Consider the following 16,494-nt stretch of genomic DNA (forward strand, 5'->3'; position numbering starts at 1 on the left):
ATAGTAGGTCTCTTTTTCCACCCAACCTAGAGAGAGAGAGATAAAGAAATACATCATTAGGATATCGACATATCAGAATCATAAAAAAGGATAATTATCACAAACTTTATGTAGTCAAACACTTTTACATTTTGAGGTATGCAAAAAACCAGGGCATTAGTTTTACATTTGCATTGTTCTCAAAAATGGGCAAGTCTTACCAATTCACACTCGTACACTAAAGTATAGAGCTTTGTTACTTTAAAAATCCATAATCCATTAAAAAAGCCATTGAGAGTTCAAATTGCACTACAACAAGAGTTAAAATAAAACAAATATAAAACCAACATGTAGATGCATACACTACAGGTGTCCCAATACATCCTGTGTACATGTGTAAAATGAACTATTGACATACAATGTGACAGCTATAAGTAGACCCAATTGTTTTTTCTTTAAATTAACTTGTAAAAAATCCAAATTTAGTTTGGAGAAAGTAACAAGTTTTTAAATCCTTCAAGTGAAGAGGTCTCGACTACATACTGTGTCAATTAATCTAAAATGGACATTTCTGGAGACAGGATTTGGACTCCTCTGGGAAACCTCATGCTAACACAGTGAGAATACTAAAGTTCTATACATTAAGTAACAAGGTAGGAAAATCAATCATGAGGCTGAAAAACTAACCATTGTCCGACTGCAATATCCCTAGTTACAGAAGGATAGACGGTTTCAAAATTTAAAATATACAATCAGACAGTCAAATGCCACAGAAAAGGCAGAGATGCAAAACAAAAAAAAAAAACACTTCACACAATACACGACACAATGAAACAAAAATGCAATTTTACCTCCTGGGCGTCTAATAATGAGCTTTCGGATTTCATCATATATGAAGATAAGCAGAGAATATGGGAATGCACAGAACCACCATGTGGGCCTGAAAGAGAATGCAAGGTTAAGTTGTGTGTGTACATATGTCCGTCTTATTTCTAGTGCATAGTTTTATTTTGTTATCATAAGGGATGGCAAACTAAGAGTTTCACTATATAGTGCAACTTATCTATGCACAATAAAAAACAATTTAGAATTAATAAAAAAAAATCTAAATTGCTACATTTGTTTTAATAATTCTAAAATGATCACACGTTTTACATTTTAATGTTTTATTTAATTTCATATAGTAAGTTTAAAATACTTAGAAATGCACAAATGAAATAAAGCAGCACTGCATCTTACATAGAGTAAAAGGTATATCACTTACTAACAAACAAAAATTCTAGACCACCATAGTAAGAAAGGCACACATCTCACTAATAAAAAGCCACCCAAAAAAACTGATCATAGACAACTCTACATAAAATAATTTTCCTTTGTAGGTATTTACTATATAATTCTTTTACATTATATAGCACTTTTCTCGCTACTCAAAGCACTCTCCATGCAGGGAGGACCCGTGATGTAATATATAGAACTATTATATAAATAAAACACAGAGTAAAAAGAATCCCGTAAATTAAGAACACCTACTTCAAGGGGTACATTCTTAAAGCAACATCCATTCCAGGGCAGTATGAAAGGAAGGCAGCCAATGCTGTTTCTTCAAACAAGCCAAATATAAGAATTTTATTTCTGAAAAGAAAAGATCAATGCAAGTAAGTCATCTGATAAAGTTGAGGAAATTTAAGACAAAAAAAAATATAACAACATGCACACCACAGAAAAGCACAGTATCTTACTTCATTCCCTGCTGGAACACAGAGTTTCTTCTTGTTTTGCAGATGATCAAATCTGCCCACTGTACAACTACAATACTAGCAAAGAAGGCTGTGTGACATGTGAATTCCACAATCTTTCTTTGCTCATAGGTCTAAGGAGACAAGAAATAGAGGAAAAATTCTTATTTGCACTACAGAAATGAGGTATAGAAATCATTTAACCAATAGTGAAGGTCCATTTACTTACCCACTGCTGGCCATAACTATCTTCAAGGTCATTAGAGTATCTGTCATCCCAATCTACTCTAATTCCAAGAAGGTCAATTGGAAGAAAACCATTCTCAGCAAGAATTACAAAGTATGTGAAGAACCCTCCAAGTGCCTGGATCATACCTAACCAGTTAAAGAAATAAAGACAGTAAATGCATCTTTCATTTTTAAAGATTTAATGTGGTGAACACATCCTGCATCCATGAAGGCTGAAGGTGGTTAAATTTATAGGAAGAAATGCAGGCTAATAAAGCTTACGAAACATATCTATATTTAGCTTTCATAGATTCTTGAGCACTTCTACAGGCAGCAAAAGTGGGTGGACTATAGCTTGGTTAAAACCATCTAAAGATGTCCGAGTTTACTAAATATGCATTTCACAGTGGCTGGGGTGGGGAAATCACAACAATATCACAAGTATGGTGCATGGTGTGTACGTTTAAATTTTGTAGAATACAAATCCCTTTTGCCAAAGCTGCAATGATTTCCAGTAAATTCAAAATCATATAAAGACCTTCACCTTTTACAGCAAATCCTGCTGTTCTACTCAGTATATACATCCATCCATCCATCCATCCATTTTCTAACCCGCTGAATCCGAATACAGGGTCACGGGGGTCTGCTGGAGCCAATCCCAGCCAACACAGGGCACAAGGCAGGAACCAATCCTGGGCAGGGTGCCAACCCACCGCAGGACACACACAAACACACCCACACACCAAGCACACACTAGGGCCAATTTAGAATTGCCAATCCACCTAACCTGCATGTCTTTGGATTGTGGGAGGAAACCGGAGCGCCCGGAGGAAACCCACACAGACACGGGGAGAACATGCAAACTCCACGCAGGGAGGACCCGGGAAGCGAACCTGGGTCTCCTAACTGCGAGGCAGCAGCGCTACCACTGCGCCACCGTGCCGCCCTCAGTATATACAGTCATATGAAAATGTTTGGGAACCCTCCTCAGCCTGCATAATAAAATTTACTTTCAACAAAAAACAGTTGTATGTCTTTCATTTCCTAGAAACATCCGAGTACTGTGGTGTTTTCTGAGCAAAGATTTTTAGTGAAGCAGTATTTAGTTGTATGAAATTAAATCAAATGTGAAAAAGTAGCTGTGCAACTTGTGCAACTAATTTTGCTGATTTGAATGCATGTACTGTAACTGCTCAATACTGATTACTTGCAACACCAAAATTGGTTGGATTAGCTTGCTAAGCCTTGAACTTCATAGACAGGTGTGTCCAATCGTGAGAAAAGGTATATAAGGTGATCAATTGCAAGTTGTGCTTCCCTTTGACTCTCCTCTGAAGAGTGACAGCATGGGATCCTCAAAACAACTCTCAAAAGATCTGAAAACAAAGATTGTACAGTACCATGGTTTAGGGGAAGGCTACAAAAAGCTATCTCAGAGGTTTAAACTGTTAGTTTCAACTGTAAGGAATGCAATCAGGAAATGGAAGGCCACAGGCACAGTTGCTGTTAAACCCAGGTCTGTCAGGCCAAGAAAAAAAAAATACAGGAGCAGCATAGGCACAAGATTGTGAGAATGGTTACAGACAACCCACAGATCACCTCCAAAGACCTGCAAGAATATCTTGCTGCAGATGGTGTATCTGTACATCGTTCTACAATTCAGCACAATTTGCACAGTCAAGTCAAAGTCAAAGTGAACTTAATTGTCATCTCAACCAAATACAAGTATACAGATAGACGAAATTGCGAAGCTCAGGGTCCATAGTGTAACAACATGATGTGCAAATAATAAATTAAAAATAGAATTAAAATTTAAAAATTAAAACACAAACAAGACATTGTCCAAAGATAGGACAAAGAAGTAGCAGCAATATTAATGTGTAAGATATGAAATATAATAAATAAATAAATAATAAACAAGATATAGATAATACAGAAATTATCAGTGTATGATAATAGTTGTTTAAGACATTTGTAAACAATGACGGGTCAGAATGTTTCACAGCAGAAGGATATCAAGAGTGTCAAAATACTTAAAGGTCAGTATGAGATTTTCAGTTCTTTTCTGCATGCACACTCATCTTTGCAGGACAATGGTTTTCATGTATAAATGTTCTGTTTTTAGAGGTGGTTGAGGCTGTTTGGAAGGTCCCAGGTGGCAGCCTGGTGTTAAGGAGTCTAACAGCTTGGGGGTAAAAACTCTCCTGCAGCCTGGCAGATTTGGCTTTGATGCTGCAATATCTTCTCTTGGATGGCAGAAGTGTGAAAAGTCCATGTGAGGGGTGTAAGGGTCCTGCACAATGCTGCAGGCCTTGCGGACACTGCGTTTATAAAATATGTCCTGTAGTGAAGGGAGTGGCACCCCAATAATGTTCTCTGCTGTCTTCACTATCCTTTGCAGGCGCTTGCGGTCGGATATGTTGCAGTTTCCATACCAGACAGTGATGCAGCTGGTCAGGACACTCTCCATGGTGCCTCTGTAGAACATGGTGAGGATGGAAGGGGGAAGACGTGCTCGCTTCAGCCGCCTCAGGAAGTGTAGTCTCTGCTGGGCTTTCTTGATTAGTGATGAGGTGTTATGTGTCCACGTAAGTTCCTCAGTTATGTGCACACCAAGGAACTTGGTACTCCTAACAATCTCCACATCTAAACTGTTGATGCTGAGTGGGATGTGGGAAGGACGTGATTTTCTGAAGTCCACGATTATCTCTGTTGTCTGGTCGACATTGAGAGATAGATTGTTGTCTTCACACCATGTGGACAGCCGTTTCACCTCATCTCTGTATGCTCTTTCATCATCCCTGCTTATCAGTCCCAGCACCGTCGTATCATCCGCAAACTTGATGATGTGGTTGGTGTTGTGCGTGGCTGTGCAGTCGTGAGTCAGCAGGGTGAAGAGCAGTGGACTAAGCACACAGCCCTGCGGTGCTCCAGTGCTCAGTGTGATGATGCTGGAAGTGTTGTGGCCCATCCGAACTGACTGGGGCCTCTCTGTCAAGAAGTCCAGGATCCAATTGCAGAGGGTGGTGTTCAGGCCCAACCTGCTCAGTTTTACAACCAGCTTTGGAGGGATGATTGTGTTGAAGGCAGAGCTAAAGTCTATGAATAGCATCCTGACATATGTGTCTTTTTTATCCAGATGTGTCAGGGAGAGGTGAAGGGCAGAGCATATGGCATCCTCAGTTGACCTGTTTGAGTGGTATGCAAACTGAAGAGGGTCAAGGGAGGCAGGGAGATTAGTCTTTATGTGTGACATGACTAACCTTTCGAAGCACTTCATTATGATTGGCGTGAGTGCAACTGGTCGGTAGTCATTCAGGCATGTCACTGATGATTTCTTCGGCACTGGTATGATGGTGGTCGACTTGAAGCAAGCTGGGACTGACAACTGGCTCAGAGATGTGTTGAAGATGTCTGTGAGGACACCAGCCAGTTGACTGGCACATTCTTTGAGCACAAGACCAGGTATGTTGTCAGGTCCTGCAGCCTTGCGTGGATTGACTCTGGATAGAGTCCTCCTCACATCTGTTATGGAGAGACAGAGTGCTTGGTCAGTGGAGGGAGGTGTTGCTTTTCTCGCAGGCTCTTTGTTCTGCGCCTCAAACCGTGCAAAGAAGTTGTTCAGCTCATCCGGAAGGGAGGCATCACCATCACTGCTGTGTGGGTTGGGCTTGTAGTTTGTAATTGCCTGAACGCCCTGCAACATACGACGTGCGTCTCTGGTGCTGCTGAATTGTTTGTTGATCTTCTGCACATATGCCCACTTAGCTCTCCTTATAGCGCGAGACAGGTTGGCTCTGGTCACCCTGAGGGCGGCCTTGTCTTCAGATCTGAAGGCTGCATTTCTGATCTTGAGTAGCTTGTGCACTTCTATTGTCATCCATCTTTTGGTTGGCTCTTGTGGTAACATCCTTGGTAACAGTAACATCCTCTATGCATTTGGAGATGTAGCCAGTCACAGAGTCTGTGTACTCCTCCAGATTGATGGAGTCACCATCCATAGCAGCCTCTCTGAAAATGTCCCAGTCTGTCAATTTGAAGCAGTCTTGGACAGCTGAATCCGCACAAACCTGCCACACTCTGATGCTCTTGCGGGCTGGTTTAGTGCGCTTCAGCAGGGACTTGTATGCAGGGACCATAAAAACTATGATCTGAACAGCCCAGGCGAGGGTAGGGTAGGGCCTTGTAGGCGTCAGGAGCGCTAGTGTAAACATTGTCCAGACAGCCTCCCCCTCTAGTAGCAAAGTTCACATTCTGGGAGAATTTTGGGAGAAATGGCTTCAAGTTGGCATGATTGAAGTCTCCAGCAATAATGAAAAATGCCTCTGGTGCGTCTTTTGCAGTTTGCTGATGATCTCGTAGAGTTCCGCTAGCGCCTGGTTAGCATTTGCGCTAGGCGGGAGGTAGACGGCAACCACCAGCACGCAACTATATTCCCTCGGCAGGTAGAAAGGCCGACACCTTACTGATAAAACCTCTATCAGCGGGGAACAGTGTTGCGCAACTAAGGCAACGTTCGTACACCACTCTCTGTTCACATAAACACACAGTCCACCCCCGTGGGTGCTCGGAAGATGGTCAGTCTGTCTAGCTGGATGGCCGAGTCTGCAATATTTTCCTGCAGCCATGTCTCAGTGAAAATAAAGATGCAGCAGTCTATCATTTTCCACTGCTTGGCCCGCTGCAGCTTTATATAATCCAAACGTCGATCGGACGTTTGCAAGCAGAATAGACGGTATCGCAGGTCTGGTGGGGTTAGTTTTTAGCCTTGTGCAAAGAACTTATGTATGGCAGGGTCATGAGAAAGAAGTCCTTTCTGTACTCACGCCACAAACAGAGTCACTTGTTGTATGCAAGTGCTCATTTAGACAAGCCAGATTAATTTTGGAACAAAGTGCTTTTGGACTGATGAGACAAAAATTTTTAAGTTATTTGGTCATAACAAAAAGCGCTTTGCATGGAGGAAGAACAACAGTGCATTACAAGAAAAACACCTGCTGCCTACTGTCAAATTTGGTGGAAGTTCCATCGTGCTGTGGGGCTAGTTCAGGGACTGGGGCCCTTGTTAAAGTCAAGGGTCGGATGAATTCAACCCAATATCAACAAATTCTTCAAGATAATGTTCAAGCATGAGTCACAAAGTTGAAGTTACGCAGGGGTTGGATATTCCAACAAGACAATGACCCAAAACATAGTTCAAAATCTACAAATGTATTCATGCAGAGGGAGAAGTAAAATGTTCTGAAATGGCCGTCACAGTCCCCTGACTTGAATGTTATTGAAAAATCTATGGGATGATTTGAAGCAGGCTGTCCATGCCTTGTAGCCATCAAATTTAATTGAACTGGAGAGATTTTGTATGGAAGAATGGTCAAAAATACCTCCAACCAGAATCCAGACACTCAAAGGCTATAGGATGTGTCTAGAGGCTGTTATATGTGCAAAAGGAGGCTCAAGTAAGTACTGATATAATATCTCTGTTGGGGTGCCCACATTTATGCACCGGTCTAATTTTGTTATGATACATATTGCATATTTTCTGTTAATCCAATAAACTTAATGTCACTGCTGAAGAACTACTGTTCCTATAAGGCATGCCATATATTAAAAGGAAGTCGCTACTTTGAAAGCTCAGCCAAAAATCCAAAGAATTAAGAGGGGTTCCCAAACTTTTTCATAAGACTGTAAGTCAAAGGAAAAAAGACATACACAAGTGCTGGAACTATTAAGAAAATTAGTACTACAAGCAGGAATTAAAGTAATAAAATTTAGTGGGCTACATAAACACACAGATGGAAATCTGAATGTGTATTGTTAAAACCTGACAAAAATGGCAAAAAGGGAAATTTCTTGCTCATTACTTTAATTTTTTTTTTTTATAATTTAAACAACTATTTTATCTGAACTTAAAGTCATCTGATCTGCATTAAAACATCACTCCATCCACGGCCGGATTTAGATGAAAAGAGGCCCTAGGCTATTCCACTTATGACGACTTTCACCTCCCATTTTTAAGTTTGTTCAAATTGCTAACAATTTGAATGTAGGCCCCTCGGCTGAAGCCTAGTTAGCCTATAGGGAAATCCGGCCCTGACTCCATCCATATTACAGTGCAACATTAAATAAAAAAAAAAAAGTTACTGGAAGTACATACCAATTTGCCCATAGGCCATACTGATCAGCCTTTCATTTACCAATTTATCAGTTTTTGGATTTCTTGGTTGTCTTTTCATAATATCACTCTCAGCAGCTTCATATGCAAGAGAAATGGCTGGGACCTGGATTATTAAGAAAAGGACATCTTAAAAGTTTAAATCTAAAATACCTTCAACAAAAATAATGAGAAAACTCATTCAAGTAAAAATTACCTTACCATGTCAGTACCCAAATCAATACAGAGAATCGTGACCGTTCCCAGAGGAAGTGGGATATTGGCAATGATGAAGAGCAGGAAGGGTGTGATCTCAGGAATATTACTAGTTAAGGTGTAGGCAATTGACTTTTTCAAGTTATCAAAGATAAGACGACCTGAACCAGAAAGCATTTATTAGTGAAGGTGTCATTTTGATAAATTACATTGAGCATTTTTAATAATAATCTTTAAAATTACCTTCTTCCACCCCAGTAACTATGGAGGCAAAGTTATCATCAAGAAGGATCATATCAGCAGCCTGTTTTGAGACATCTGAACCAGCAATGCCCATAGCAACACCAATGTCTGCTTTCTTCAAAGCCGGTGAATCATTTACACCATCACCAGTCACAGCCACAATAGCACCCTGTGCAATACAACAAATTTTCATATCAGAATTGCACTCCTCCACCTGTTCCAACATTTCCATTATTTTCTAAAAACACTTTATGCAGAATAGGATGGCAGAAACAACAGGGGCAAAAGTTTAAATAAATAAAAAAAAACACACCTGTCTCTGACAGCCTTCAACAATAATGAGTTTTTGCTGAGGGGAGGTTCGTGCAAACACAATCTCAGTGTGGTGCTTTAAAACATCATCCAGCTGTTCAGAGCTTAGCTCCTTCAAATCACCACCATGAATCACACAAGCTTTGGCATCTCTGTAAGAGAAAAGGAGGATGTGATGGCAAAGGTGAAATACCAACTACATTTACATACATTAAAACTGTACAAAAACGTAACAGATTGAAATAAACAACAGGTAGGCTTTACATTGTAGAATCTAAAGCACTAGACAATTAAATCACAAGGTTGTGGTTTTAATTCCGGCTAGTGTATCTTTGTGGAACTCTAAGCAAATCAATTCATCTGAAAATGAATGGTTGTATAGAGCACCACTTTTCTTACAAATGGAGTGAATTCAACCAATTCTGTAATACAGATCTCTTGCTCTCTCACTCACACACAAGAATATATGGAGGAAAAATAGTTTGCCAAAAAAAATCTTTAGTCTACCTGGGATTGACTTCTCTAATGGGAATGTTTAGACGAGCTGCAATGTCTTCTACAGTTTCATTTCCTTCTGAGATAATCCCGACACCCTTGGCAATGGCTTTGGCTGTAATTGGATGGTCACCAGTAACCATAATAACCTGTAGTTACAGTTAAAATATGAATCTGCACCAAAACAGTTTAAACAAGGTTTAAAAAATAAATAAATAAAAACACAGTACTTACTTTAATGCCAGCACTTCTACATTTACCAACAGCATCAGGAACAGCAGCACGAGGAGGATCGATCATGGACATAAGACCAACAAAGCAGAGATTTTCAGTTGGAAAGTTCACATCATCAGTGTCAAACTGAAATCCAGCCTCATACTGGTCATCAGGAAGAGCCAAATGACAGAAACCTGTACAATACAAAAAATAAATTTACTTTTAAAATGCAACTGAATTTTCATACCTTTTCATATATTGTTCCAATAGAGAAACAGCTACAATGAAGTACTACATGTGTGTAATTTGCAAGCAGATGGCACTGTTAATTGTATGAGACACATATTCTGGATGCAATGTCTTGTTCTGGATATAATGCCAACTTAAATGGCCCTCAGCTTGGGATATAATAAAGTAGAAATCTCCAGACCTCTGGAGGACAGCAGCAAAATTTGGCTATAGTGAGACAACTTCTCCAAGAACCTCCCAGCAAATGTACATTTGGAAGAGACCGTGAAATGAGAAGTACTTCCTAAAAGGCAGTAATTGCACCAGAAGTAGTCCTGGATGTAGCCTCAAGGCCTTTACACCTTCAGGAAGAATTGCTTTGAGCCCAACAGCTTACCTAGTGAGGACAAAGAACCCCAGGGGCTTGAGGAAAAGGAAGGTTTTGAGGTAGGAAGAATCACTTTACAAGGAAGTTAGCCAGTCAGCTTAAGAGTGTCAATGGATGTAAAGAGCGAAGTTCTGATTATTTCCCTCCAACTCCCCCTTCCTTGTATATTTTGTGTGCTACAATATTTCTCTTCACCAAGGTTACTTGACCAGTCTGAAATCTTACTGGAACCCTAGTTGTCACACTTGTTTAGCTGTTGGTTGGCAATTGTCAAATAAACTGACCGTACATTACTTTAATAATCATGTTAACCCCCGCTGTCCCTCAATCCCAAACCCCCACCCCCCCCACCCCTTTGCACTTACCAAGGACTCTCTCCCCTAATCCACCCAGCTCTAGGTAGGCATTCTGGAATGCATCTTTCATCTCCTCATCCAAGGGTTGCTGTTTACCATGCATTAAGATTGTGGCGCAGCAATCAAGAATCCTTTCTGGAGCACCCTTCATTACCAGAAGGTATCTAGATTCATTAGGGTCTGCATTTTGGTGTATAGATAGCTGGAAAGAAAAAAGTAGCTTTTTAAGTAATACAGCCTAGAAATATTTCAGTGCTAGTCACTATCTACCCATTAATTTCCCCTATTCCATTACAGGGTCACAGGAACTACAACACAATGTAGCAACATAACTTGGATAAGAGACTTCTCCAAAATAAGTCATACTCATGTACAAATGTGATTTTACCATGCAGGTGTTCTCCATTCAGGAAAGGAAATCTTAGATTTGGGACAATTTTTTGTCCATTTGTTTTATGCTGTTGCAAAATACTAAATATAAAACCAATTTCATTTTTGATGTATACGTTTCAATGTAACAGAATTGTAAAGCTTCCACAAAAAACATTTTCTCATTCTTTTGAAGCTAAGTTTTTCAAAGATGATATACTAAAACAGGAAATAAAAATGAAAAAAAAAAAAAAAAACAGTTAACAGTTTTGCAAGTAATAAATGATTTACAGCATACAAGTCCATCAAGCAAGATACACTTTCCTTCATATTGACAAACAGAAAAATGACATTTTAAACCACCCCAAGACAGTACCACTCACACATTGGCCAACTAAATGGATTCTTGCAGTCTACTAGCTTGCAATTTTAAAGATTTTTGCAGCAAGTCACTAATAAAATTGTTTTGTGTTCTTCCAATGGTTTATAAACTCACTCAGTATGTATGCACAAGTCCAACAAATCCACATTGTTTATTAAGTAAAATCTGGTTAAGCAGCAATACTTAGTATCTTGATTCAATTTGTTTTGGTATGATTGCTTTTCCTTCTCCATTCCTTTATCCATTTGCTTAAGCTTTCATAAAAACATTGTGATTTCTTGTTGTATGTCACTACTATTACCATTCCTCATTGTAAATAACCAATATAATCCTTTAAAGATGGTACCTGCTCCACAATGCAATGCACTGTTACATATTGCTTGTTTCCTATAGAACAGGAGGAGTTTTGAAAGAATCATCCATAACTAGAACGCCAGAAAAATGGTAACAAATATTCTATCATAAAATTGACCTATATCTGACAGTGCTATTTTTGATGAATATTTTCAAAAGCAGAATGCTCGACATTTCCAAAAGAAAAAGACAAAATGTGATACCTGATATTTGTTGGTGGAATTGAAAGGAATCTCAGCAATTTTTTGATTCTTTTCCCTCATTACTTTAACAGACCCACAAGATCGTTCGATACACTTAAGCAGTGCAGATTCAGAAGCATCTCCAGCAACTTCTCTCTGTACATTAAAGTAGCATGTAGTGAGGTATAGAGGAGACAGAACACCATATGAACAGCTCCATTAAGAGATACATTAAACACGTCAAACTGTTAATACAGAGAACATTATATTTTAACAAGGCATCTATAAAACAACATTATCAATGGAGATGTGATTATCACAGTGAAACTGCCTCAGTTCCTAGAGACTGGATTTGTGTGGATTCTAAACATTCTCCCCAAGTTCATGTGGACTTTTCCTCTATTTACTGTGGTTTACCTTCACATATCCAAATGACACGTTAAGTTAACATGCTTATTTTAACGTTACCCCTGTGCAAGTCACTGTGCGCATATTTGTTAAATTACCCAGAAAACTGATTCACAATTAGTATGAAATGAGCTTCTTTCCTCATGCCTGATAACAGTGAAGCTGGTCACTGGGTCCAGAGATCCTCAACTGGGCAAAGCTGGTGTCAAATATTAAGAGGACACTCTTGCCTAGACCACCTCCAAACCAATCTAAATTAATGCAACTAACATCCAGAGTGGCTGTAAAGGTATTTAAGAGCAATAAATGGCAATCTACCATACCGGCTTTTAGACACAACTGAATGCATTATGTAATATTCTTTATATAGATATATTCTATATATTTTTATGTTAAACTGTTTTGGGGGGCAGATTTTATATATTATTTAGGTTTCTAGAATGGATACTGGATGGAAAGAGATATTTCTACCTCAGAGGTCTGGGAATGTGGGAGAGCCCTCACTGACAAAAATCACTAAGCACAAAAATACATAATTTCTGCAACAGAGAAATAAAAATTACAAAGTGTATAAATGTGGCACGACTACCCATCCTCCACAAAAACTGGTTTATTTTAATATATTAACTAACAAAATGATTCAATTTTCATTATTTTATGATTATTATTATTTAGAATTACAATGAAACACTACTATGCATTACTACTATCCCTTGTCACATACGTGCACATGGGAGGCAGCTAAAGGGCCTGAATGAGAGTAATGCCATGCCACACCAGGGGGTGACAGAGCGCAACAACTCTCTCTCACTTTTCTGCAGACCAATTATGGGAAATTCTGCCTGACACCAATGATGTCACATCCGGTCCCGGTTACACCAACGATGTAATTTCTGGTTCCGGCCCTAGTGATGATATCACTTCTTCCACTTTCCCTTAAAGCCGCCATCTTTGTGCTATCAAATTAGTTCTGTTGTGGACTCCACTCTGTACACATCTGTACATTGATAATATCTAATTTTGCTGCCAGGAATAATATACAGGTGGCTGCCCCAAACCTTTCTGGCTCTTTTATCATGTGTATGACACCCTACATGAAGTATTTGAAGAGAGGCTGGCAACTTTAACGATATTCACTTAAAATGTAGTAATTATTGGCAGAATTACACAATTTTATATGTTTAACAGACATCATTCTAGATGTCAATTTCATGAATGTGATTGCAAGAAAGACTTCAGACAACCCAAAAGCAAAATAGCCTACAAAACAAACTACAACACAATGAGTCAAAATTAAGACATCTCTCCAAAAACACCGTAGGTGCAATGCATTTTTTCTTTCCTCTTAATAAACGTAAACAAAATATCACATACTTTAAGAATTGGTACATTATCTTGTCCAGCCAGAAAGACAGCACGATTGCAAAGGCCTGCAACACGAGCAAGGGCAGCCCATGTTGGGGAACTTCTGTCAAAACTGGCACCTTTTTAAAAATAAAAAAATAAATAAACAAACACTTCTAAAAAGAACAGAAGTTTGAATATCTACATTTACTGATGTTCAGTGTCTTACCACTCTGATTCTCAGTGGTATCTGCTTCATGAATCTGATTATCAAACCACATGTGTGCAACTGTCATTCGGTTTTGTGTTAGTGTCCCAGTTTTGTCAGAACAGATAGTAGAGGTTGAGCCCAATGTTTCTACTGCCTCCAGGTTCTTTACCAAGCAGTTTTTACGTGCCATACGCTTGGCTGTCAGTGTAAGACATACCTAGAATTGTGTAAGTAAAAAAAAAAAAAAAGCTAGTCAGATTTCCAAAAATTCTACCGTATGGACACATGAAACAGGAATCTATTAAAGCACACATAGGATATGAAACAGAAATTGAGAATGCAAATTGAGAAAGCAAGAACCACAACATAATTGGATTGTTAAGAAACTGGCTTAGTATACTGTGAACATCCAACTGTTAACAAGTAGTATAAAGTTTTGTGTTGGTGAAGTTAATGTCTTACCGTTACAGTGGCCAGCAAACCCTCTGGAACATTAGCAACAATAATTCCAATCAAGAAAATGATAGCTTCAAGCCAAGTGTATCCAAGGATCAAAGAAAGAACGAAAAATGATACTCCAAGGAAAACTGCCACTCCAGTGATAATATGTATGAAGTGTTCAATCTCTCTAGAAATGGGCGTTTGTCCAACTTCTAATCCAGATGCCAGCGTAGCGATACGGCCCATAACGGTGTGATCACCAGTACTGATAACAATGCCATGGGCTGTACCTAAAATGGGAAGAAAAAACAACATTTATGAGGGAAACAAACTGTCTACACAATACAGTCTTAAAAGAGGAGACAACCCAAAATATAATGCCAAAGTATCTTGTTTGGGGAGAACAAAATAAAACCAACAAACTAAAAGCCTGAGCCTACCATATTATTTAGCTTGTCCGCCTATTCACCTCAAAAGCACAACAAAGTACTCTGACTTCATGCATCAGCACCACTCACTTCTGGGCTCCCTTTCCTCTGCCATTTAAGCCCCTGTCCAATGCCTGTGAAGCTTAGCCGATTCAAACGGATTTCCTCATTTGTCAAGCTTTCCTATATTCTTGCTTGCCTATCAACTGTAGACTCAGCGAGCGTTTAGGTTTGATGCAGCTTTAACCCCAGCCTTAACTTTCTGTACTGACATTACTGGAATACAAAATATGATTTCCACTATCTTTGTGACTCTCAGGATCTTCTTCCATGTTTCCCTGCATTCTAACTGCTAATCCACTACACTACCCATTACAATAGATTACATGAGCAACCTTGTTATTGCCAAGTTCTGACTATTGATCTAAATTGATTATAATAGACATTACTCACATGAAATGGTTTTTACTGACATAATTTTAAGACTGTGGAGCTGTTACATGGGGTTGTTAAATGATCCCAATTATCAATGAAATAGGGACAGAGCACAAATTTTTACTCTTTTTGTAAGCATGACTATAACTTTGGATAAATCAAACATTTTAGATTTTTAAAGATGAAATATTAAAAACGTGACATGAAAATATTTAGAGGAGGCCACATCCCTGATCCCCTTTTAAAGTCTGCACTTACTCCAAAGCACCCTCTTCAACCATTCTCTTTTTGTCATTTATCCTTCGCATCTTAAAATGGACAGGTAATTGGAACTTCATAAGCTATCTTTAAGTGATTTTAGGTTGTACATAGTGTGTTGGGGAATGGGTGTTAAATTGAAAATATAGATATTTTAAATGTAAAAAATAGCTATGCATTACCGAAAGCATATACTTTTTTATTAATTATTCTCTGTAGAGTTAGAAGTCTAGTTAGAGTTGAAATCTTTTTAATTTTGGTTTAGAGTATTTACAAAGGAAATAAATGATTTATCTGTAGCATCAGTGAACCTCACAAAACATCTGTTGAGAGCTTGCTGGAGAAAATAATAGGTGATGTTAAAAACACAAAACAACGCTAGGCTTGTAATTTTTCAAGATAGGAAAAAATCTGTAGAATCAAGGTGCAAAATGTCACAAAACACAGTGCTTTTGCCTAGATTATTACAAATAAATTGAATTTTGAAGAATAGTGCAAATACCACTCACCTTCCACACAGTTTGTGGAAAAGAAGGCAATATTCCTAGTTTCAAGAGGGTTTTCATTTGAGAAGTCAGGGGTCCTGGTTTGAGGCTCTGATTCACCAGTAAGTGAAGAATTATCAACCTAATGCAAGGATGAATTAAATATGTCAATCAACACACAGCTCCATAGTTAAACTATGCTATTCAAATAGCAAAGGTGAGCAGAGACTCTGCTCTCTCCATGTTTAACAGAATTATTTCAGGTTCATTGTTAAATCTCAGAACATGATTCACAACACTTAGGTCTGGACAGAAGTTCTGAGGTAAGTTTGTTATATTTACTAATCATTGCACTGGAGTGTTGCTGTTACAAGTTGAGTAGCACATGCAAGTAAAAATTTCACTATGCTCTGTACATGTGACAATAACCACCATCAAAAACACCTGAAATTTGATTAATCCTTCATGAGAATTACATGAAAACCAAATTGAACAAAATGATTTTATCCAAATTTCCTCATAGATGTAATCTATTACAGTAAATAAACAAAACACACACACAGATGTTAACTCACCTTACAGCCATGAGCAGATATAATCCTCAGATCAGCAGGTATTCTGTCTCCCCCCTTCACTTCAACCAAGTCTC

The 16,494-nt window shown here is 38.7% G+C and overlaps 1 protein-coding gene across 1 annotated transcript in view; it reads right to left on the reverse strand.

The window, feature by feature from the left end:
• Positions 1-235: 235 nt before the first annotated feature.
• Positions 236-16,494, reverse strand: part of LOC120524373 (sodium/potassium-transporting ATPase subunit alpha-1-like) — a 26,320-nt gene continuing 10,061 nt past the window's right edge. The window contains exons 2-19 of the mRNA XM_039746233.1: positions 16,421-16,491; positions 15,870-15,987; positions 14,261-14,529; positions 13,817-14,015; positions 13,618-13,727; positions 11,857-11,991; positions 10,558-10,750; positions 9,595-9,770; positions 9,373-9,509; positions 8,867-9,017; positions 8,554-8,722; positions 8,317-8,471; positions 8,098-8,221; positions 1,945-2,090; positions 1,719-1,849; positions 1,510-1,611; positions 831-919; positions 236-288 (exon numbers count right to left, since the gene is read on the reverse strand). Coding sequence (XP_039602167.1) covers positions 236-288; positions 831-919; positions 1,510-1,611; positions 1,719-1,849; positions 1,945-2,090; positions 8,098-8,221; positions 8,317-8,471; positions 8,554-8,722; positions 8,867-9,017; positions 9,373-9,509; positions 9,595-9,770; positions 10,558-10,750; positions 11,857-11,991; positions 13,618-13,727; positions 13,817-14,015; positions 14,261-14,529; positions 15,870-15,987; positions 16,421-16,491 — 2,528 coding nt within the window. The remainder of the gene's footprint in view (positions 289-830; positions 920-1,509; positions 1,612-1,718; positions 1,850-1,944; positions 2,091-8,097; positions 8,222-8,316; positions 8,472-8,553; positions 8,723-8,866; positions 9,018-9,372; positions 9,510-9,594; positions 9,771-10,557; positions 10,751-11,856; positions 11,992-13,617; positions 13,728-13,816; positions 14,016-14,260; positions 14,530-15,869; positions 15,988-16,420; positions 16,492-16,494) is intronic.

This window comes from Polypterus senegalus, chromosome 2, assembly GCF_016835505.1.
Source record: "Polypterus senegalus isolate Bchr_013 chromosome 2, ASM1683550v1, whole genome shotgun sequence".
Classification (NCBI taxonomy): domain Eukaryota; kingdom Metazoa; phylum Chordata; class Cladistia; order Polypteriformes; family Polypteridae; genus Polypterus; species Polypterus senegalus.